Raw genomic sequence first — 25,467 nt, 5'->3', positions numbered from 1 at the left:
TTAATAAATAAATAAATAAATAAATAATAAACATTTCTAAATGGTTTCCCAGGGGCTTTAAGATGATTGGCTACATTGTCTCCTTTCAGATGCTTCATGACTTATGTTTACTATATGCATAACAAGGTTTAATTTTTGGCAGTGCTGTAAACATTTTTAGTGAGAGATTTCTTACTTTATTTTTAATTTAATTCAAGGATCTTTACATTTCTTTTATGTTAGGGGTGGTTATCAAAGTTGCCGTAAAAGAGTGATGTTGGTCATTTAGAATTATTTCATTGTATTTAACAGGAACATTGGACAAAAGATGTTTTGAATGACTCAAGTTTAATGCTTTATAAAATAGTTATTTTTAATAAGTAGTCCGCACAACCAACAGATATCAGCTCATTGTTTACTATATTTTGTATGTATGAAATGTGAAGTGATTTTACTCTAAAGTTTTTGAGTAAATTGCATCCAAAATCCCAATATTTTAAAATGGGTTTTAATGATTATTCAAGTTCCATGCCCCAAAAAATTGTTACTTCTAATAAGTAGTCCATGTATGTATATAGACTGTGGAAAGTGAGTGTACACGGATGTGGTAGTAGTATTATGCCTGAAGGGGGTATGTATGTGTCATTCTACAGTCATGTTATGCCCATATTAGGCTTATATTGGTATTCTTACCAGTCTTGTGATGTCCCAATAAGGATTTATTATTTATTGATCTCATAATTCAGGAGATCAATTGAGGAGACAATACAGTAGAAAAATACAGTAGAAAAAAAGGCTCTAGTTGAAAAACACCACACAATAGCAGTGATTTTTTTAAAGTGATTTTTTTTAAAACAGTTTGCACTGTTCTGAGCTTAGCACCACCTGAAAGTACACAGCAACACACGTGTTGATGATAAAATCCGTGTCTGAGAGAATGAAGTCTAACAACTAGTGTTGGAGGAACAGAAAAGTTTGAAAATAACAAATAAGACAGGAGCATTTTCTCAATTGCACACTATATACTTATTCTAACTAGTGTATAATATGTAGTCAAAGTTGAGCTTACTTACAACTCCACAGGGCATCTGTGAAGGAGTTTATATGGGGTAATGATGGACGCTACTGCCTCACATTTCAATGGGAAATGGGAAAAGTGCTTCTCACGCCTTGAAAATAGCATAGTAAATTCCCTAGTAGTGCCCTGCTCCCTAAAGCTTGCACTTAATAGATTATAAACCTAATACTACTTCAATCAGACTGTGCATTTAATTTGGGGGATGTGAAGCTTATAGCAAATATAAATGGATTTATTATCTGACATAGTTCACTATTTTGTCAGAAACCCTTAAGACCTATGCTGTATTTGTGTGAAATACACTGCTGTGAACTGCACTGTATACCCTATGTTCACACTAGCAGACAACAAAGTGACAAGCATCCAGTCATTTCCTATGGAAGAAAATGATTTGTAGCCATGATTCAGCAACAAGGGGCAAGCAACAGAATAGGAAGCGACAAATTAGGTTGAGATTTTCTTGAATTTATGCCACAGTGAAGCATCATTCTAAATGACTGGCTGCAAGAATTCTTTGAACCCATCGTAATTTGAACGCAGGGTAAGCATGCATTTACGCTAGCAGGTGAAATAGCAACAAACGTCCAGTCATTTCCTGTGGAAGAACACGACTTGAGTTCGCAATTTAGGGACAAACGACACTCAACTTTGCTGAAAGTTTCACATAACACCCATGTTTAGAATTATTAATAAATAAATAAATTAATAAATAATAAACATTTCTAAATGGTTTCCCAGGGGCTTTAAGATGATTGGCTACATTGTCTCCTTTCAGATGCTTCATGACTTATGTTTACTATATGCATAACAAGGTTTAATTTTTGGCAGTGCTGTAAACATTTTTAGTGAGAGATTTCTTACTTTATTTTTAATTTAATTCAAGGATCTTTACATTTCTTTTATGTTAGGGGTGGTTATCAAAGTTGCCGTAAAAGAGTGATGTTGGTCATTTAGAATTATTTTATTGTATTTAACAGGAACATTGGACAAAAGATGTTTTGAATGACTCAAGTTTAATGCTTTATAAAATAGTTATTTTTAATAAGTAGTCCACACAACCAACAGATATCAGCTCATTGTTTACTATATTTTGTATGTATGAAATGTGAAGTGATTTTACTCTAAAGTTTTTGAGTAAATTGCATCCAAAATCCCAATATTTTAAAATGGGTTTTAATGATTATTCAAGTTCCATGCCCCAAAAAATTGTTACTTCTAATAAGTAGTCCATGTATGTATATAGACTGTGGAAAGTGAGTGTACACGGATGTGGTAGTAGTATTATGCCTGAAGGGGGTATGTATGTGTCATTCTACAGTCATGTTATGCCCATATTAGGCTTATATTGGTATTCTTACCAGTCTTGTGATGTCCCAATAAGGATTTATTATTTATTGATCTCATAATCAGAGAATAATTCATAATTATTAATCAGATTAATCAGAATAATTATTAATAATTCATAATCAGAATAATTCAGGAGATCAATTGAGGAGACAATACAGTAGAAAAATACAGTAGAAAAAAAGGCTCTAGTTGAAAAACACCACACAATAGCAGTGATTTTTTTAAAGCCTTTACCTTTCTGTCATTGAGAGATCAAGCCTGGAAGTCCTTATATGGGTAACAAATGGCCTTCCTTCCGCAGCTACAGACCACACAGAGAACAAAGACCACAAAGAACAGAACAGATTATGTATGCTTGGTACGTTACACTCAGTTAGACAACTTAAAAAAGTGAGACTGGATCAAATTCCAAATACTATCAGGGAAATATTTCACAAGATGAAGTTATAGTGGGTCTGGTGATTTTAACAACTGATTTTTAATAACTGATAAAGAGCCTAAACCATGAGATCTAAGAAATAGTGTCTTATATTATTTGTAGTACCACAGCCCTGAAACGGATTAAGTGGAAAAAATGATGATTATTTGTATTTGTTTTTTTGCAATAAGTGCATAATTTAAGTAATGGTTTGTATATAATATGATTTTGTTCTGGTACTGTTGACTAACTGGAGTTTGTTTTGTTACACTAACCTCCACAATGCAAGAGATCATCTACATTTCTTATCTTAGTAATAAGTAATAGAAGGGTGGACATTCTTGTAATGAAAATTTAAATCAGTCCAGCTGGCAAACAGATTTGACACTGGCTTGACAAAGTCAAACCACTTCCGTTTTTGGTAACTCAATATCCACTGTGATGTATTTCACACAACTTCTGTTTATCTTACTTAAGTGCCATGTATTAATGTGGCTAATAGATTTATATGAATATCAATGGAAGCATTATATAGCATTGGCCTTATAATAGAACCTTGTGGGACACCACTTAGATTTACTTTAATTACTGGAAATTATATATGATTACATATCATTTATTGTCTCTTACCGCTTATCCAATACAAGGTCGTGGTGGGTCCGGAGCCTACCCGGAATCACTGGGCGCAAGGCCGGAACACACCTTGGAAGGGGCGCCAGTCCTTCACAGGGCGACACACACTCACATCTATGGACACTTTTGAGTCCCCAATCCACCTACCAACGTGTGGTTTTGGACCGTGGGAGAAAACTGGAGCACCCAGAGGAAACCCAGGCAAACATAGGGAGAACACACCAACTCCTCACAGACAGTTACCTGGAGTGGACTTGTGTGACTGCGACACTACCTGCTGTGCCACCGTGCCGCCCTGAATACATGTCATAAATATTATACACATTTACTGGCCTTTTATATATGGTCTATTTTCATGTCACAATGAGATTAAGACGGCCATGTCTGGAGGATATCATCTTGACTAATGCTGCGTCTTTAACATGATTAGGCCACAGTTCTTACTAAAATACATGTAATTTTGATGAAAGTATGAGTGTACATTCTGTGCTACTTTTTTGACTTTTTTGAGATATATTAGTCACAGGACAACTCAGAGATCAATGAGTTTTATTTTTTATTTTTTCTATATCAAAATGTCTAATGAGTGCCATGACGTGATTTAAAATATTTTTCAGTGTATGTCTTGCTGCAGTTAATGGATTCCAGTGCTGTTGTAGACTTTTGATGAAAATCTTTGTGAAGAAACAATCTGTTCTCGGTTGGTGAGATGATGATGACAATTAAAACCAGTTTTGCTTTAGACGTCGATATGATGTCAACAAGCTTGAACATGCAGATTGACTAGATATATCAACATTAGGCCAGACTAAACCAGTAGAAAGCAGCAAAGACTTGCATGGAATTCCTGATTGTTTACGCTAGGAAGTGACTGAGGATGATGCCATAGCTAAATAAAAACTTATGACAGATTATCTCCTATTACAGACTTGTGGTGTCCAGCTTTACATCATCACCAGCAAAAACACTGATTATACAGGATTCACATGATAAGTGAGAAAGTGAGGAATGGGAGGGAGAAAGAGAGGAAGTATGATTTGTTGGAGATAGGATTGTTTGCTTTGATGGATTCTGTGAATTAATGTTTTTCAGCATTTCTAATTACTCTAAAATTGTAATGTTATTGGCCATCTTTTTAAAATGTACTTTATCAGGGAGTATACACATTTTTCAGGGTTTTGTGAATCTAACAGCTATTGAAGGGAAAAGTAACTTCTAGCAAAAAGAAGCAACACATTATTTTATTTTATGTTATCCTTGTAATTTCCATGTTGCAAAGTAGTTTAAATACGCATTCTGTAAGGGAACTGCTAAACTAATAAACAGGCGGCACAGTTGGACAGCAGGTAGTGTTGCAGTCACACAGCTCCAGGAAACCTGAATGTTGTGGGTTCGAGACCTGCTCCGGGTGACTGTCTGTGAGGAGTTTGACTTAGACTTGACTTTATTGATCCCACATCGGGGAAATTCACTTGTCGCAGCAGCACACAATCTTAGGGATTGGATAAGAAGTGGGAAAAAACAGTAACGAAATAAAACAATGGAGAAATAGACTTAAAAAACTTACATACTCACAAAACATATAACCCACACACCCATATAGAGATGGCTGCACATGAGAAGTTATTGCACATGATTATTCGCATTGTTGGGAAAAGGGCAGAGGTAGTAATACTAGTAGTGCAAAGACAGATTGTGCAAAAAATATATGCAAGATAACAGTATATATTACATATTGTGAGTGTTGTATAATCTAACAGCAGTAGGTATGAATGACCTCTGGTATCTCTCCTTCCTACACTGTGGGTGTAACAGTCGTCTGCTAAAGGAGCTGCTCAAGGCCCTCACTGTCGCATATAGGGGGTGAGAGGGGTTATCTACAATTGATGTCAGTTTTGCTAACATTCTCCTCTCCCCCACCTCCTCTATGGAGGACTGTCCAGAGGACAGTCTAAGACTGAGCCAGCCCTTCTGACCAGTTTATTTAGCCTCTTCCTGTCCCTTCCACAGCCCCAGCAGACCACAGCGTAGAAAATCCCTGAAGCCACCGCAGTGTCATAAAAAGTCCTCAGCAGTGTCCTGCATATCCCAAAGGACCTCAGCCTCCTTAGCAAGTGGAGACGACTTTGGCCCTTCTTGTACAAGACTGTGTTTATCTGTGTTTATTGACCAGTCCAGTGTGTTCTCCTCGTGTTTGCGTGGGTTTCCTCCCACAGTTCAAAAACACACATTGGTAGGTGGATTGGTGACTTAAAAGTGTCCGTAGGTGTGAGCAAATTTGTGTGTGTTTGTGTTTCCCTGTGAGGGACTGGCGCCCTCTCTGGGGTGTGATCCTGCCTTGCACCCAGTGATAAGCAGTTACAGACAATGAATGTCCATGTCTTGCCTTTCCACTGTATAAAAATAAATAAATAAATATACATTTGTAATTATGAAATTGTAATTTTTGTTTATATATATATATATATATATATATATATATATATATATATGTATATATACGCACATACATAAATAGACAGTCATGGACGAAAATGTTGTCACGCCTGAAATTTTCCCAGAAAATGAAGTATTTCTCCCAAAGATATATTGTAATTACGTTTTGTTATACTCCTTGATTTCCTTTGTTTATTGGAACTATACAAAAACAGAGATAAAAAAAGCCTAAGCTGATTTTTCACACAAAACTCATTTAGTTGTGCTTCACCAAAAAGCTCCATCTTGGTCTCATTCATCCACAAGATGTTTTCCCAGAATTCTGGATTACTCACATTTCGGCAAACTGCACTTTAGCTTTTTTATGTGTCTGTGTCAGCTGTGGGGGCCCTCCTGCCATAGCATTTCATTTCATTCAAATGTCAAAGGATGGTTTGTGTTGACACTGATGCACCCTGAGCCTGCAGGACAGCTTGAATTTCTTTTGAACTTGGGTTCTCAAGTTCTGTCTTCTCCACTTTCTGTTCCCCATGCTTAGTGTGGCACACACAAGACATATATAGTGACCTTTTTTATCTGGTTTCAGGTGTGATATTTGTATTGCCCACACCTGTTACTTTAGTTTAAGCGAGCAGCATGCGCTTGAAACAAAGTTATTTACCCACAATTTTAAAGAGGCACCAATAAGAGATTCCACTAAAGGCTCAATCTTTACAAGAATAGATGGGTTGTGGCTCACAATTTTGTGGCAGAGAGATTTGTCACAGACTGTTTTTAACTATTTAGTGCAAGATTTCAATACATTTCATCATCTAATTCACATAGCATTGAGAAATGTTTTGTTCATTGAATTTTACAAAATGTCCCAACATTTCTGGAAATAGGGTGTGTACATACTGAGGAAAAACAAATATTCAGATATTTATTCAAAAGCTGTTTTTTTTTTTAATGATTCGTATCTGAATATGATGGATGTATCAACACATTTTCTGTGGCTTTAACGTCACACATCTAATAACCCCTACGGTGATTAAGGGCAAAAACCTGACACTGTCTGTGTGTGATCTAACTGCTCCACCTACTGGAAACTCCATTTAAGTCATTTCAATCAACACAAAGCACACCTTTGAATGTCTGTTTTATTTCCTAGGAAAACGTTAAGATTGGGAGCATTCAATGCAATAAGCAGTATTCAATATTACAGACAAGTTTAGAATTTCTACAAAATTGGCTGGTTACAATTCAGCTACTTGTTTGTATTCGAAGTGGGGAAAAAAAATCATGTGCCAGCAAATTATGTTTACAAGTTAATTACACTACAGCAATCTTTATCCTAACAAAGGAAAACAGCACTTCTCCTGATAGAGCCAGAAAGAAGTTTAACTTTATAAAGACAACAGAAACTAAGCAACAACTGATCAGAGGATACAATATGTTTTAACAGCTTAACAATATTTTCTCGGGACTAGATTAATATGTTCAAATGTTCATTACTGTTAACTGATTTTGAAAATAAATTTAAAGTAATATAACACAGCAGAGTGCATGTTTCAGTATTCAGAATACAAGGAGCTATTTTACAAACATGAAACTTGCTTTATGTCCTAAATGCATATAAACAAATATAACTACAGTCCTGCTGAATGACAGAAAACAATAAGTTCTTTCCAGCCTCTCACATTCCTTTACACATTTTGCTTAGCCCCAACATCAACTGAGATTTTCTTAAAAAAAAAAAAAAAAAAAAGTTGCAAGTCCAAACATTTACAGGAAACAGTTGGCCTCTGTTTAGATGAGAAACACAAACACAATATGATGGCACATAATACACTGAGGCAGACAGAGAGGGGTTGCTGAAGTTGACTATGTTCTTTTAGGGGGAATTTCAGTGTTAATGTAAAATTTTTGCATAATGAAGTCATTCAGAGAAGTGAGATGTGGAATTTGCCATTTTAAAAAGGTTTAAATTACTGAACAATAATTGCTTACTACGGCTGTGAAATTGCTTACTACGGCTGTGAATAATTGCTTACTACTTATTACTTGACTTTTTAATAAATACACAAGTTATGAGTTGACATTTTGAGCTAAAACTGTGTAACTGTGAGAAATTAATTGATGTTAAGCAAATTAGTACCCATAGTAAACATTTTAAATTACATGACTACATATAAAATCATTCGTAGGTTTCCTGGTCACTCTGGAATGTAAATAACTGCCATATTTGTGTGGTAGACACCATCTGAAAAAAAAAAATCCATCAGCAATTTCCATATCAAACCCCTCTGTGACATTTACAAACAGTCAGAAATATTAGCAGATGTCCCCTTTAACAGTATGAGCTTATATTTAAATGAACACTGTCTGATTTGTCAAACAGGAAGAAAGGACTCTATCGGGTAAAGGAAATTCTTAACAGATGCAGTGAAGTACACAGCTGCTGTCATGCACAGCAAAGAGAAGTTCTGTTTCTATACTAGAAATACTACATGTATATTAACGTTCAGACGACCCCAGTGAGACAAGCAGACGAGACGAGATAATAAACATGATCATCTTGGACGTACAACTTTGCTGAAACAATGTTTTTTCTCAGTGGACATATCAGCCAGTTTTTCTCCCAGATGGACGGATATATCACACACTGTGACCAGCAAGATGCATGATTACTCAATCTAAACACCCCAACTACCAGAGTTCTCAGAGTAAATATGCCAATATGGAATTGGTTTATGTCTTTTACACAGCACTAAACTGGACTATATAGACTAAAGTGGCTATTTATTGTGAAGCTGTTTACATTTTACCTCAAAGCTAGGGGTTATCTCTGAGAGGACACTCCTAGATTTACAATCAAATCCCTCAAACCCCATTCGGAAGTGGTCATATCTTGATCACACCTTGTAAACTGAAGGTTTTTAAGAACAATATATCCAAACATCTGTGTGCTGACAAGTAAATACAGACACCTTTTAAGGTGCAACAATATTGAGCACTTGCATTCCATAGCACCACTTGTTTAATCTCATTTCAAAAGCACTGATGAGTAAAATGAGACACCATCTAGCATCTGCACCTGAGCCCAAAGTCACGGTGTCAAAATTCATGTGTCAAAGCTAGAGGGGTATAAAGCTTCTAGATCTGGGCACTGCAATCAAGAATCTGCATCTAGTAATGGAGCTCCTTCAAACATCTTTTGAATGTGTTTAAGTTGCATTTGTGATCCTTAATTAATCCTCTAATTAATTAATTAATTAATCCACATTACTGATGGACATCAGTAATTCGTTTGTGGCTTGCTCCAGTAGTAGTATAAAACCTTCACAGAAGATTAGAGCAAAAGCGGGGATAAAGTCCTTATAAATAAACAATCCAATTTCATCAGAAAATCTGAAGTGTCCACATATTTTTGGCCATTATGTGTATATCCCAATCCTGTTACATAAGCAAAAATGCTTCTGAGAACTCAGTAGAGTCTGAGAGTTAACCAGAAGCAAACTTCTTGCATGAGGATCCTATGAAAATTTCCAAACCTACCATTAAATGGAAAAGTGAAAACAGAGGTGTTTACAAGGGAATGTAAAACTGGGTCTGATTTGGTCACAGATGATGCATTTCACAGAAACGTGTAAATGGAATCCAGCTAAAGTATATTCTCATACTTTCAAGACCTGAAAAACTTTCAACATGTGATCAATGACATGCTTAGTAAATACAATCCAAGATTAAGAATCAATTTATCTGAGGAATATCAAAACATGACATGGTGCCTTGACTTAAGATGAACCAACAATAACGTAAAGGCAAAAACAGGCATAAAAAGGCATGAACGGATGGACTTAAAGGGTTTCTAACAAATAAGAGGTGTCAGACAAGGACAAAACCGGTCTAAACAGTGAGAAAACTTTTCCACAGAGAGCAATCCACAACTGGGATGAAGGAATACTGTTTCAGATGCACTATGATCCAAAGTATGCTATCTGCCACATGAATATGAGACACAGTTTATTGCCAGTTGATGATTCACACATTTCCCTGTACTTACAAAAAGAGTCTGACACTAGCACAAGAATCTGACAGTAGACACACTTAAATTGCTTCAAAATTTGCCAAGTGGCCTCTGGGTGTGTTTCAAGTCTTTAAATCCAGACCTTGAATTCAGGTACCAGGTCAAGATTTTACAATTGCCAGCTGGTGTAACACTATAGCCGCAAAATCTGATGCACTCGGCTGAGCAAGCATAGTGTAATAATGGCCGGCCGTTGTAAAATCCCAGCCTGGATCCTGGATTAAAAGGTCTCGATTTGAAGAACTCTGGTATAGGGTCAAAAAGCTTTTTATGAAGTATAGGGAAACAAATCAAATAATTCACTATTTTGTTAATATGGGGAACAACCTTTGTTATTTATGACTATTTTGCCTTTAAGACTGGGTTTAACCGATGTCTATAAAAAGGTAATAAACATTTATTTTATTTTAGCTAGAGCAGTGGTCCCCAATTATTTTCTGCAGTACCCCACTTTTGTAGAATATGAGCCCACCATTTTGACAGAGTACTAGCATTGCTCAAACATGCCCCATTAATTAGCTCTGCAGGAACATGACCACCTTGGGAACCACTTAGCTAGAGTATGACTCTATAGCTGTAGTCTGCTTTACCAGAGTCCTGTACCTTTTGCCTTTTCTTACATGGCCATGAATCGCCTACAACTGCATGAAAAAAAACTTGATTGCCAAACAAAAATGGCCTGCTGTTTTGGCATGATGTGTAAGAGGTGGCAGATGGCACTGGCAGAATCCTGACAGTGAGGCCAGCTTAACGCACTGAAAGTATCAAACTCTCCATCAAGTTGTGGACAGAGCGCCTATGGCTGAGACTGCTAATGCTAGTGTCAAACCAGCTTGTCATTTTAAAATCTGGAGGTCTGGATCTGAAAACCCCTACACTATAATAACAACAATTGACAATTGTGGGGGGTAAATACAAATGTGTGTAGTGTGTTTCTGACTTGCATGCATGCAAGAGGGGGGTGGAGAGCAGTTCCAGCTGCCCTTGCTGGCACTCTCACACATATTGGCACAATACAGCATAAAATAAAGCAGACTAGGCAAAGTTCAGGCTTTAACACTTGGAGGCATGTTGTCTCTGAAAGACAGCAAAGGCTTTGAGGCAAGACCATACCAATTAGACAAAATAAGCAATTAAAACAATATGAAACACCAAGACAAAAGCATGAAAAAGAGGAGGAACTGGATAATTATGACTGGACGTGCCATTTGACAGGCTCTATAAAGTCCTGCACTGACCCAAAAAAAAAAAACAAAAAACAAAAAACAAAAACAAAAAAGCATTCAAGATATAAAAAGGCATTAAATGCAAAAAAAAAAAAATCATGTTAGCTGTTAAAAACAAATCCTCATGTGGACTGAAGTTAAAGTAGGTTAGACAGAGGATTAGAAAGCTTCTCTCTGGCTGGGAGCTGCTTCGTCTGACCTGCATTCCTGGATCTTGCTTGCACCTGCAAAGCCCAGAAAGAGATCTGTGAGATTCCACTACATGTCTACACATGTTCAAATACTCCACTAATGCCATTGAGCTCATTTAAGGCAAACAAAAAGTGCACAGCTTACCTAAAAATGAGTTTTCTTGTCTTGAATGCTTAAACTTGTTTTCTCATATAAGATTTACACTGTCAGAATATACAGATTATGAAATGTCCTGACTTTAATGATAATGCAATTTTACAAACACATACACAACCATAAAGCAGGTATTATTTGGGAGGTGGATCATTCTCAGTGCAGCAGTGATACTGGTGTGATTGTGGTGTTTTAATGTGGAGCAGACAGCAGAGTTGCAAGAGTTTCCACTCATTCTCCACTATTGCACCCCTACCTTGTTTGTCCTCCTTGCATAGTCCTTGCATTCCTTGAATTTCCCCTGGGGATCAATAAAGTATCTATCTATCTATCTATCTATCTAGTCAGAAACAGTAACTCATCTGTTGCTGGAAAGTGTGTGTTGGTCAGCCAACAGTCCTTCGTCTGTGGTCACTGAAAGCTGTTGGCTGGACTGTTTGGTTTCCCTGTCAAGCAGTCATACTGAGGGTTTTAAAAATTCAAGCAGCACTGCTCTGTCTCATCCACTTGTACCATCACCGTCACAATGGCAGTGTCACTGCAGCTTTGAGATCAATCAACCACTGAAATTATACCTGATATGTTGTGGTAAGGTTGGGGGTCCTGACTATAGAATAACAGGGTCTATACAGAACAAGAGATGGACTATAGTGTATAACTGTGGCAATACACAGTGCTCCTGAGAAAATGTGAGTGGACAAACAAGGTTGGTGAGATTACATATATCTCACCAATATATATTTATATATAAATATATATATTATTTATTATAATATATATACATATTATATTTACTTATACATATATACACACAATTGGGGGGGGTATATATATACACACACACAAATTGGTATTGCAAGGGGCCAAGCATCAGATGGGAATCACTGAGAATTTGCCAAAAAATGTACATGTAACTATGTGGAGTTTGGGCAATGATCTAGAAGGCATATCCACTAAACTCACACAAAAAGTCAGAAGACATAGATTTGTTTAAATTGGAACAAAGAAAGAAAGATGAACAAAACACAATCAATTACAAGCCTCATTCATTAATTCCAATTTTTGCTCAGATCAGATTTGGCTGTCTTGAAGGTTCAAATTCATAAAATACAAGTGTACTGTATCTGTCTGTAATGTGAATGAATCTGTCTATGAACGGCATGTATGCGCGCACACAAGCATTTTTGTAATCTTGAGTGCAGGAGCATGGTGCTATTTGGGATGCAGATTGAGCCTCTCCTCTACTGTTGGTTTGCCACACTGCCAGCGCTGGCTGAGGTGAAAGCTCTAGAAGCATGTGTGCAGCGAAAAAGTACACATGAAATCTGATCTGGCCATTCACATTCATGACGCCTGCCCACAAATCAGTTATGTATGCGATCCAGGGCCACATATAAAAGTAACTCAAATCTGATTTGACATGTCCACAGCCCTGAAAAGATTTGAGTTACACTAAAGGGAAAATAAATAAAAATCTGATCTGAGGCTCGTAATGTGAATGTATTCTAATGACGTTTTCAACTGCATGGACTTTACTTGACGTGACTCTTACTTTTCCATCAGGAAAATCTAGTACCTGGTTCCTAGAACTAGGCACATATTGTAGTCCCTGGTAGCACCTGACACAAAGAAAGCTGAGCTGGTACTAAATCTCAAAAAGCACAAATTAGCCACTTGTAAATTCTCCAGGTTACTGCCGTGACCACATTTGTTTGAAAACGACTGGCAAAAAACCAATGGCAAAAAACGTGAAATTACACAGTAGTGTTGTGATTAGGTTCAAACCCTCCTTAGATTGATGGCTGACAAAAACTCCAAAGAGAGATGGATGAGCAGCAAGGACAACTAGGGCATTGAGCCATGTTCATTAATTTGGGGGGGAAAATAAAAAAAAATAAAATTCCACATGAATACACATTATGTAAACCGAATCTCTTGTTACTGGCTTCATTTTTTTGTTTGCTTTTTTGTTACTGTGGTGTTCAAAGCCTGCGGTTCCCCTTAGGTATGGGGAGAGTTGTGCAAGTGGAAAAGTGAACAGAGAAAAGCGCGTCGAGCCATGCCGAGCCGATGCCATGCAGTGGAAAAGTACCATAAGTGTAAGTCCATTCAGTACTTGGCCCCTATTTTAAAGACCTTCAACATTACAATAGCTTAAGGGTAGTAAGCTGCAAAATATACATACAATCTATTAGCAGGAGAGAAATGAGGGAAAGACATACAGTGTCAATACAGCATCTAAAACGCAAACACAGGAATAACTATGTAGTCAAACATTTCCAAATGTGCCCATTAGAGGAGATTAGGATTTACCTGACTATTCCTACTGACAATATTAGGTACAGTTAGACTGTAACTGAAAACATTGTATCACAATCTTACTCATTCATTCATTCATTCATTGTCTGTAAACACTTATCCAGTTCAGAGTTGCGGTGTGCCCGGAGCATACCCGGAATCACTGAGCGCGAGGCGGGAACACACCCTGGAGGGGGCGCACATTCACACACTGTATCAAAGTATAACTAGCAAGGAAAAATGGATTTGTTGTCCAATGAAATAGAAAGGAAAGTTTTGATGGTCATAGATTCCCATGTTGAGAGGACATGCCATTTTCAGAACAAAATGACAAAGAACTCACTGCCCCTCGATAATGCCTATATATAATGTGTGTTTTTTTTTTGCTTTACAGGGACATACTCATGCTTAGGACTGAGCTTGCATTTACCTCATGCAAAGTACACTAACAGTAGTTGTCAATTGCATCAAATAATGATAAGTGAAGAGGAAAGTCTAGGATTGCCATTAGGGAGGAGAGAAAAAAAAAGGAAGAAGAAAGAGAAAAGAGAAACAGACTTAGTTTGACAGATGACTTTCGAAACAAAAAATTGTGTAGAGCTTCACAGATTGAACTATCAAACTAGCATAGTTTGAAGTGACCAAAACAAACAAACAATCAACAAAACAGCATTATGTTACTTGGACTTAATTTCCATTACCAAAGTTACGTTGGGTGGGTCCATACCCTCTGTCACAGCTCTGTACCTTGCGTAACGTTCTTCTCGTTTAGGAGTTTAGTCTGGCTGTTGGGCAGGATCTTTATCTCAGGTGGATCAGGGCTCTGTGCTACCCGAGACGCCATCAGGGCATTGAGGTACTGCAAGCGGGTTACCTGAGAGAAAGAAGCAAATGTACAGTTAAGAATAACAATGTAAATCAATGTTTTGCACTGGAGCTGGGTTAATAAGCAAAAAATATGCTGAGTATATAAATAAAGCAGTACTTTAAATAGGAAGTGGTCGTATATGGTGAGGTGAAGTTTGGTACATTCTTTCTTTCTAAATGAATTAGCTGTTTTCAACCACAAACACAACAAATTCTTATCTGAGTTCTCAATATAATATAATCAGAGTTACATTCACTGGATATCATTATCATGTAAGATAGTGTTAGGGTGATCAAACTGTGGTAACTGCACAAGCCAAATTTATAGCCAGCATTGAACTGCTCCTTTGAGTGATTCTATGTGTGAATATTTACTGGCATGCTAACAAGAATGCAGAAAATATAACCTCGGGCCATTTCTACCTGAACTGGGACTAAAATATCTTAGGGTTGGGAACATTTTTTTTTCCAAAGGATTTTGACTTTGCAAAGAAATTCTGCACAGATTGGAGATTTTAAAAAGCAGAAACTCTTGGCTCACCTTAATAAGCTGCAGGTCAGTAAGGGCTCGAACTGTGTAGTCAGGACAGTAGCTGGACGGGCTGGTTGCCTCTCCCAGTTCGAAAGGGTCTCTCGGGGAGCGACACTGTGTGGAGACTGGGGACTGATGCACTGTATGGACACAAGATTAGTACTAGTATATATATTATACGATTATAGAAAAATATTGTGAAATATATGTATTTACATAAATTTTAATGTTTCATTTACAAATATTTGACTGTTTTAAATGCGGTATGTCATTTATGTTTTTGTATAAACAAACTAAATCTAGAAGATATATATAAATAAAGACTCTTGGTAAATTACTGTTTTCCAATACATAATTGTGCACTGTAAGGCATGTGAATCTATTTTCATTTAAGGTGGGGAAATAAAAGTATGAGTTTCTCATTTCGGTTATTATTCCAATAATTCACACTTTACTACAGTCCAATTTAGTATTTTTGTGTTTTTGAAAGTGACACTTTATTTACTGAAATTTCAATGCAACTATCTGTAAACAAATTATGAGTAGTAGTAAATTTCCCTGGTCACTATAGAGATTTCCCTCTCAGAGTTAAATCTATGATTGTGTGTAACATGCAACAAACATGTAACAAAAAAAAAAAAAAAAAAAAACACACACACAACACAGTTTAACTGGTTTATCTCCATGCATTTACGTACCAGAGGAAGGTGCTGTCAGTGCTGACACGCCATAGTAGGTGAAGGCACCATTCTCAAATTTTAAGCCTTCCTTTCCAATTTCTACTTCCACACGCCCCTGAACAAAAACACACACACTCTAATGTAAAGATTTTATCATCAGGTGTTCCTGGTATGCAATGGTGAGTACCTGCCAAAAGTTGTTCAAGAAATGACAAGTGATAAACAGGCAACAGGTCATGGGGCTCAAAGGTCACTGTTGCGCAAGGAAAGTGAAGGTCAGCCCATGTGGTCTGATCTCACAGAAGAGCTTCTATAGCACAAAGTGATGCACTGTGTGTTCTAACAACTTTCACATCAGAGACATCTTTGTCAGCAGGTTTTGCTTAAAGCAGCAGGTTGAGTTTAAAGAGCCCCACTCTACATACATCAAACACCTCACAAGACCTGCTATTTTCAGAACCCTCTGACCAAATCATTATGTCCATTATAATGTGTCCCTTCTCAAAGTCTCTCTGATTGATCATTTCTTTCTGATTCCAAAACGTCAAGTTCATAATCAGACTTCATCTCATTAATATATCTCATTGCCTACCAAGTGCCATTGTAATGATATTATCTATGTAAACTTTACTTATCAGTGGTTTTATTCTTGTGGCACATCATTTACAGAAGCTCAGTTATGAGTGAGCTTATACAAAAAAGCATTTCAATAAGAACACAGAATTTAAACCAGAGCTGTTTACCAGCTGGATTTACTAACAAAGAAGCAAAGTCTGATAGCCTCAGCTTAAGTTTGCACAGATTACACTGGGTTAGCCTGCTAATAGGAGAATGGGTTTCCATATACAAACATATACAATTCAGTGGGCTTGAAGACAAGTGAGCACAAGTATGGAAGTATTGAAATATGAAAGTAAATCTGTCTCAGACTTTGAAATGTTACCACCTTTGAATTTGCGTCATTGAATTTTTTTTGCACTGAAATTATGCATCTGAATTTTGTTGCTCTTGAATTGAACTCGTGAATTTTCAAAAACACGTTTTCACTGTTATTATTCAAGGTTAATAAATTCAGATAAAACAAAATTCAAACAATATATTTCGAAGTGGCTCAAATTCGATAGACCAAATTCAGATGCCAAAATACGAGGTAAAAAATTCAGAGTACACATGCGGGATACAAAGGATAAGCAATAGATTCATTAAGATTTTCTCTTTCACCTTAAAATGGTGCAGTAGTTGCATTCTGTCGCCGCTAGATGGCAAAATACGAACAACATCCATACCGTGGAAATACTACACATTTAACTTCCTTCCGTGGATATTATCTCTTTATTTTCAAAGTGTCTCAAAAATCTGCAAGGCTCACTAAAAACACAATATAACAGACTATTGATATCCTGAAGATGAAGAAATTTTTACTGTGGAAATGTTTTTGGCCCTGTGAACATAGCAATTCCTCAGAATTGAGTGATTCCATAAATTTATTCCCTGTGCTTGTTCTAAAAATCTAACTGTTACTGGCTACCACAATTATTTTTCTTAATTTCTTTTAGTGTGTCTTAAAGCCAGAAAGTTGCCATTTGAAATGCCTTTAGTTTTTTGTCATGTCTGTGATCTGCTTTTTTTTCTACAAAATTAAACAACTGAAGGAACATCCTCAGAGACTGGTGATTCCATAATTTTTGCCAGGGGTTGTATTCAGAGGTGGAAATCTGAAGACCTAAATTAAAAAGCAACATAATTCAGATGCATAATTTCATTGCAAAAAAATTCAGTGCTACAAATTCAAAGGTGGTAACATTTCAAAGTCTGATGAGACTGATTTGCTTCCATACAACAGTATCATTACCTCATCAAGCACAAAAAACACAAAAACTGCTGCATTTCAACATGCAGTGCTAGTAACTTAACAACTAAAGAGCCAGAGGTCTGGCAAACCATCTTTTGCAGCTACTAAGAGAGTGGATATTCTATTACAAGTTAAACAAAGCAAAGATTAACTTTTTGTGTAAATGACCCTTGTTGGCTTTATTATTCTTTGATCAATAAATATTCACATCATGTAAACGTCCTTACACATGTCTGCTGAAGCAAGCACCTACAAGACCATTTCCAGAAAAGTTGGGAAGGTCAACAGAATGTAAATTAAAACAGATTGCAATGATGTGAAAATTATTTAAACCATATATCTAATTGACAACAGAACAAAGATAATATTTAAATGTGGAAATAAGGATATTTTATTGTATTTTTGAAAATGTTTTGTCCATCCTAAATTTGACAGCAGCAACATGTTCCAAAAAAAAAATCCTGTTTATTTTAAAAAGAGGAGGTTAATTGGCAACAGATCAGTGACATGACTGGGTTTAAAAAGAACGTCTTATTTTGTCACAGCATCCATGATTTCCAAGAATTAAAAATGTAGATTTGTTAGACCAGATTTGTGGATGCAGTGTCCTCTGGGCTCTTTGGGGAAGACCTTGTTTATTCCAATAAGACAAGGCGAAACTAGTCCAGACCTGTCAGACTCTGAAAACAGCTGGTGCATTTAAAAAAAAAACACACAAAAAAAAAAAACACCCTATAAGACCCAGAGATTTTTAAGCAGCTGAAGTCCTATAACAAACAACAACCGGAACAAAGCTTTCAAAACTACAATGACTGGTCTCCTCAGCTCCCAAACACTTAGTGTTGATTTAGGGGGAAAAAAAAAAAAAAAAGAAAAAAAAAAAAAAAAAAAAAAAAAAAAGACGCAATATAGTGGTAAACATGCCAACGTTTTTGGAATGTGTTGCTGGCATCATATTAAAAATGAGCAAATATTTTTGAATATTGAATGTTTGTAAAACCATCATTGTCAATTGTCATTGTCAATTTCAACTTTTGATATTGTCTATTTGTACTATATTAAAATAAAAAATATAGATTACATGATTTTTTTTGCATATTATTCCATTTTATTTTTATGTCCAAACGTTTTTGGAAAATGAACGTTATGTGCGCATTGCATTTAATATACAGTGAATCATGTGTATAAAACAAGTGTATACCCATAACTCTGGCACGCCCACAGAATGACTGATATCATAATATCCACACAAAATTTCAGACATAACCTCTGTGTTATACACCCTGTTAAGCTCACCTGCAGCAGCAGAATGAAGTAATCCACAGGGTGGTTGCGGGTGTAGAGGTAGTGATCAGGACTAAGACGGTTGCTTGTGTCAAACTTTACTTCCTGGTTGACGCTTGGGTGACGCAAGAGATGAAATAAGACTTTTTCTGACACCCGATGTGGACTGAAATGCTCCACTTCTGCAATATGAGAAAAGAGAATGACATGTGTGAGGTGGAATGAAGTCACTGTTAGTAAATAATAGCTTCAATATCTGTGCACTTTGTTCAGCTGTGAAATACTATCGTGATGTACTCTGGACTAAATATTCATAAACTGCATTAGACATTTATTTTCCTGCATTTTGGGAACTAGAAACTACCTAGATGGTCCGAACTATCAACCAAAGGGTGATAACAAAAACTGATAAGAGATGTCTTGCAGCATTGCTCAATATTTATATCCTAGGTTCCCAGTTGTTAAAACTAGGATATAAAAGACTATTTCAAGGCTTTGTTTTGCAAGCACTTGTCCATGAGGTGAACTTTATGATAAATATCAGGTTTGCCCACATTACCCAAAACTAAAGCATGAAAATGAGGTCAATGATGTTTAATAACAAACAATAATGGGTTCAATTAACTTATCCTTTTAATTTTACCTCTCATGTGCAAACCCTTTACCCAACAATGCACAAAGATTTCATACTTCTGTTACAAGTAACTTCCTATAGTTTACAAACACATAGAACATCTTAAAGCCCAATTAATTTAACAGATTCAAACAGAAACAGACCTCCACATGAATAGGACACATTATATAATCTACCGACTTCTGGAAATAAACCTTATGTTATTTCCATGATATATGAAAGATGCTAAAATTAATTTAAAACACTTCACAGCAATTAACATGCATAATGAAACCACTTGGACACTGTAGCAAAGTGTTCTGATAAGGCCAAACCTCTGGATAGAAAGCGGTGAGTGGCCAGCAGGAGTTGTGGAGATGTGCGGACCTTCGGCTCGCCTTCAGGCAACTTGAAGAGAGAGAACTCCTCCTGTACTGAGCGTGGTTCCAGAGGAATTTCCAATGAGGCAAGAGGACGCTTTACTTTCATATTCACTACAGAAAGCAGAGGGGAAAAAATATATATATATCAGTCAGGTTAAACTCAAAAACGAATTTAACCTCTTAACCTCTGGGATTACACCACACCTGTGTGACTGCTGAAAGTATCTTGAACAGGAGTACTCAACATAAATCTTAAGAGTCCACTTGCCAATTTTACACACAGCTAACAATCCACCGGTGAAATGAGTGAAACAAATGCTCATTTTAGTTCATTGATCCATAAAAAGACAGACAGTCTTCACTTTCAACTTTCCTTTTGTCCTTATAGAGCAACTTTGAAGACAATTTTAGTCAACAACAAGTCAACAAAGTAAATGCTTGCTGAGTGATGTCATTGCAATGAAAAGTCTTTTACAACTTCATGACTGGATTGCAAGATACATAGGGAGATTGCGCAAAGGTCTGAAGGATTGCACGGACAGTATTTTCTCCTGCTCTGATGTTGCTGGTGCAAATTTCTTAATGTGGAACCATTCTTAATGTGGAACCAAATGCACGTTATTCTTAAGCCATGGCATACTGACACAACATTTCTCAAACTCCAGCTCTAAAGTTTTTCCAAGAATGACAAATGACAAGCAGAAAGAACCTAAGAGAATGATAAAAGAATCAATTAGTTTGGTGTGTTATATGCTAGAGCCACAATCTACTCACTGTAGCCATCAGACTCATCCAGGATCTCTGACTTGATGATCTCCTCAATAACATCCTCCAATGTAACAAGTCCCAGCACCTCATAGAAAGGGTCCCCTTCTCCCTCATTATTGACCCTCTGTACTATGGCAAGGTGAGAGTTTCCTATGAGAGGGGAAAACAAAAAGATTTGTGGTTCAGAACCTGATGGTCTGAAATGTACATAAATAGAGTACCAGTCAAAGTTTAGACACATCATCTCATTAGTCATTGGTGGAACAGGGTCATTCACTGTATAGAACTCTGCACCAGCCCCTACCTGTGCACAACCCAAGTTATGGTCTCAAACACATTAAGATGACGAGCAGTTCTACAAATTAACTCTTCACGAGGCCACAGCTGTTCACTGAAAACCATTCCAGGTGACAACTTCATGAAGCTGATTGAGAGAACGCCCAGAGTGTGCAAAGCTCTCATCAAAGCAAAAAGGTGGCTACTTTGAAGAATCTAAAGTATAAAACATATTCTGGTTTGTTTAACAATTTTGTTTACTACATAATCCCATATATGTCCCTTCATAGTTTTACTGTCTCCCAAAATCATGTACAAAGTTGAAAATAATAAAAAACAAAGAAAAACCATTGAACAAGATGTCTGGTGACTGGCCCAAAACAAAGGAAACCCTCCCTGAGTAGGCCTGTCCAAACATTTGACTGGTACTGTATTTACATATAATTGGCCTCAAAATTTAATCTATTTTTAGTTTACTACATCATTTGAACACAGCAGCTGTCCTTCACATTGTGTGACAATTTCATGATGCATGGACCAATAGAAATTCTCCAAAATATTTTTACATTGACTTCAATTGAAAGTTAATAAGGCCTTTTCCCTTATACTATAAACTTGCTATTTTGAAAATACAGGCTTTTCTTTGGATATTGATGTTATACTTCTGTGTTTAATTAGATGCTGACCCTAAATTTAACGGTGACAAAGATGTTAGACTGTGGCATTATGTGCAGTTATTATACCATACTGCTTTATAAAATAAAGTGCTGCTCTTCCTACTAGTTAGCCCTAGAGCTGTGTGTCGTTAAACACAACTGTTAAATACACACTAGGGATGCTACGTGATAGTCAGCTTGCTTCAGAACAAGCACCATTCATTGTTGTTCATGTAACTTCATCTATTGTCCTTCCCCATGCGCACAGTAATGCAGAAATATTCCACAGTTTACTTGGAGGAGCTGTATGTGTGAACGGATATTCGTTCCCGATATTACCAAAACTTTATCCTGGTAGCACCCAAGTAAAGACTCCAGGTAGTGTCAGAAAGGTGCAGGAAACGTTCTGGAGTTTCTCCTGCATGCTCTGCACAGGCACTGCTCCACGCCTAAAGCCTGGCCCACACTACAGGACGATCAGGGCAATTTAGTCCTTCCGACAATCGCAAGAAGTATCCTGATTTTTGAGTGATCATAAATGACTATCTTCCCAGATTATATGAAGTCTGGGGAGTCTATAATCCAATCTTTACATCTTCGATCTTCTCTCAGTGTGGTCGAGTTCACCCTGATTGTGAATCATAATTTTATTTGAAACATTCAGTATTTACAACTCCTGTACTGTGGGGTGGTCGCTGATCCTTGGGTGTGAAAGGCCACGTTAACGTAATGCCTGAAAGATGAACAACCAATGAGAGTCGAGCTGGGATTATTTCAACACCATGCAGTGTTTGTTCACATCATGGCTGTGTCTGAAACGAGCAGAGTGCTGATACTGTGGCAGTGTTCTGAGAGAGGAAGGTGTAGTCGTGTCTGTTTTCAAAGCTTGTTTAAAATGCTGCTTGTTTTAGCTCCAATATTTTCAAAGTTGTAATTATTCTGGCGAATAATCGTTAGTGATCAGGTGCCCTGGCAATGTGCTGAAATAATAAAGACACTAAATGTCACTCGGTTACAAACACCTTCAATTCAAAATCCTGCTTGTGAGGCAATAAGAGCACAAGGTTTCTGCTGCTTTGTCTCGGACAGTGTGTGAGAAAGTCCTGGCTGCTCTCGGGATGTAGCATTTTGGGAGAAACTCCTGCAAGGTTTGGACGATCTGAGCTGCCTGTCAGCGTCTGTAATCAGAAAGTGTGTGGTCGTTCATTCATGGAAGATTGTGTATTGCGGGGACATTGAGGGCTAACCACGATCAAACAAAGAAATCAGTGAAAAATGTCTTTTTGCGTGGGGTGTCTCACGTTTTGAACATTGGATAAAACAAACTTTGCACCTAACCCCCGAACTACTCCACAGGTAACTGGCAACACCTTGCTCTGGTTTGTGTGTGTGTGTGTGTGTGAAGAATTCCTCACTAGTGTGCGTTTGAGTTTTCATTACCACAGATGGGTCAAATGCAATGAAGCAATTTCCCTACAGCGAACAATAAAAGTGTTTCTTCTTCATTTATGATAAATTTATATTTCCTGCAAAAACTGGTAATGTGTGTCCTTTATTACTTATAACCCATACCTGTATCAACCTCGATAAAAACATTAGGAAGAGCCCACATTTTCAGTGCCTCTCATCAAATGACACTGACAATTTTGTTTAAACAAACACCTCAAAACTGGCTTGTAACTCACTCACAGTTAGGATCTGCACCTCAAGAGGCACCTATCCTCACATGCTCACATTCAAAGGCTGATCCAAAAGGGGTGTTAGGGCTTAGTGACACTGTGTCCTTGTTCTTCTGTATTGGTTGCATTTCAATGCTTCTCTGTACTTTGCATCTAAAAACAGTGACACAGTGTCACTAACTTAAAGCAATGCTCTTATAATGCAGCAAAAGCTACGGACTGTTGATGACACCCCCTTGTGGCGAACATTCAGGCTGCTAAATGTGAGTCAGGCCCTCAGGCTCTAAAAACATTAACCTTTCTTGAACTCCTCAAGCATGGCATCCAGTTTGGTGTCGTTGAAGACAAAGTGCAGCGGGTGGTTGTAGAACTTGGTGATGGTGGACATGGGAGTGCGGTCCTCGGGGTCCACGAGAGCCAGGTCTTTGACATAAAGGATTTCCACGATGTTGGACCGCTCCTCCTCATAGACAGGTACGCGTGTGTACCCGCTCTGCATGATCTCTGACATGGTCCCGAAGTCCAGTACGGCGGTGGAGGGCAGCATGAAGCAGTCCTTCAGCGGAGTGAGGATGTCCTCCACCGTCTTACTCCTCAGAGCGCCGCGGCGGAACTCCTCCTTCACGAACTCGCTGTAAGGGTCGTTGACGTTGGCACGGACCATCTCCATAACCTTTTCCCGTACGCTGCACGTGCTCACGTCGCGCCGCAAGATCAGATCGAGAAGCAGCCCGAGCGGACAAGACAGCGGGCAGGTGAGTACCAAACACACCTGCCCGAGCCAGACCAAACCGGGCGCGAGGTGGAAGCCGTAACCTGAGCTGAGGATGTGAGGAAGCAGCTCGGTGAAGAGAAACAAGAGCGCGCCGCAAGTAAACACAGCAGGGAGGACGGAGCCATAGGCGCGGTACAGGAGCACGCCGACAGCAGAGTGAGCCAAAGCGCAGAGGAAGAGCAGCGAGCACACCAGAAAGTTTCCTCTCCGGCGGATGGGCTCTAGACGCTTCGCTGTTCGCCGCTCGTCCTCGGAGCCGCAGCTGTGCAGCACATAGAGCTCGAGCGGATCGAGCCAAAGGAGACTGAGGCTCAGGCACCGGATCAGAGCACAAACCAGCACCAAAAGGACGATGACGGTAGCCAAAGCCCACACGGGAAACGTCGGGTCTTTCAAACGAAACTTATCCGGCCCCACAGACTCCCACGTATCGCCGCTGAGTGCGCAAAGGCGGTAGAGGACCGGACCGTCCTCTGCTACCCGCTCCACGTTGACTTCTATTACACCGCTGTCTTCCTCGTCCGCTCGGAAATCGCCTCTCACTCGGAAGGCGGAGGAGTTTCTCAGGCTCTCCTGCCCGCAGGGGTCCTCCGTCTCCTGGGCGGCAGAGGAACCTGAGGCCCCCGCCTCCTTCCCTATCTCTCCTGCGAAGGCGAGCCACGTCCAAGCCGCAGCGCTGCCGTTACTCTGCAGGTTGGTGCCGAACAACCGCAGCTGGAATGTGGTACCCCTCGCCGCGGTGAGCAGGCGCCCGCGCATGAACACCAACTCTACGGTCTCGTCGTGATCCTCCAGCCGCAGGCCCACGAGCCGCTGGCTGCCGACACGCAGCACGGAAGCGCAGAGCAGCGCGAGCAGCAGCGCCTCCGCAGCGGAGACGACCACCATATTGGAAAAGCGGGCAGGTCGTCTCGCGCTTGTCGCCAATCAGGTGACGCTCACCCGCCGTCACCCGCCGACCGCGTGCCTCGGCTGCACGGAAAACATCGGCCAAAACGTCCGTACGAGCGCCGCCATTTCGATTTATAGGGAGAAATTCAATACATTCACAGAAACGCAGTCCTCACTCCACGACCAGCTCCACTCCGCCGCCGCCGAGGTAAGGACGGTTGTTTTTCTCCGCTATGGCGGATCCTACACTGCGTCCTGGACCAATCACATCAGAGCTCTGTTAGTGGCCAATAGGAGACATTAATAAAAAAGCAGAAAACCCCGCCCACCATGGCGTTGTAAATAAAAGAAAAATAAACAGAACAGGAACGGTTTTATATCT

General features: G+C 38.6%; 1 protein-coding gene across 3 annotated transcripts; it reads right to left on the bottom strand.

The window, feature by feature from the left end:
• Positions 1-6,862: 6,862 nt before the first annotated feature.
• Positions 6,863-25,326, bottom strand: LOC136674677 (metal transporter CNNM3). 3 transcript variants are annotated; one of them, XM_066650809.1, is made up of 9 exons: positions 23,717-25,326; positions 20,815-20,958; positions 19,993-20,151; positions 19,057-19,226; positions 15,927-16,023; positions 15,238-15,368; positions 14,577-14,703; positions 14,260-14,324; positions 6,863-11,410 (listed from the first exon to the last, which is right to left on the bottom strand). In XM_066650809.1, exons 1-8 carry the CDS (start codon positions 25,080-25,082, stop codon positions 14,275-14,277), a joined length of 2,244 nt encoding a protein of 747 aa, XP_066506906.1. In that variant the 5' UTR covers positions 25,083-25,326; the 3' UTR covers positions 6,863-11,410; positions 14,260-14,274. The 3 variants fall into 3 exon arrangements, with proteins under 3 accessions (XP_066506906.1, XP_066506907.1, XP_066506905.1); XM_066650810.1 differs by lacking the exon at positions 14,260-14,324 and having other exon boundaries at positions 14,531-14,703; XM_066650808.1 differs by lacking the exon at positions 14,260-14,324.
• Positions 25,327-25,467: the final 141 nt, after the last annotated feature.

This window comes from Hoplias malabaricus, chromosome 18 (genome assembly GCF_029633855.1).
Source record: "Hoplias malabaricus isolate fHopMal1 chromosome 18, fHopMal1.hap1, whole genome shotgun sequence".
Taxonomy (NCBI): domain Eukaryota; kingdom Metazoa; phylum Chordata; class Actinopteri; order Characiformes; family Erythrinidae; genus Hoplias; species Hoplias malabaricus.
The sequence above is the reverse complement of the archived record's forward strand: the minus strand, read 5'-3'. Positions and strand labels throughout refer to the sequence as shown.

Excerpts from the sequence above, each read along its gene's own strand:
- LOC136674677 (XM_066650808.1), bottom strand. The coding sequence starts at position 25,082 with ATGGTGGTCGTCTCCGCTGCGGAGGCGCTGCTGCTCGCGCTGCTCTGC. Across the intron at positions 20,959-23,716 it reads GCTTGAGGAGTTCAAGAAAG|GAAACTCTCACCTTGCCATA; the intron begins GTTAATGTTTTT and ends CCCCTCTCATAG. Across the intron at positions 20,152-20,814 it reads GGATGAGTCTGATGGCTACA|TGAATATGAAAGTAAAGCGT; the intron begins GTGAGTAGATTG and ends TGCTTTCTGTAG.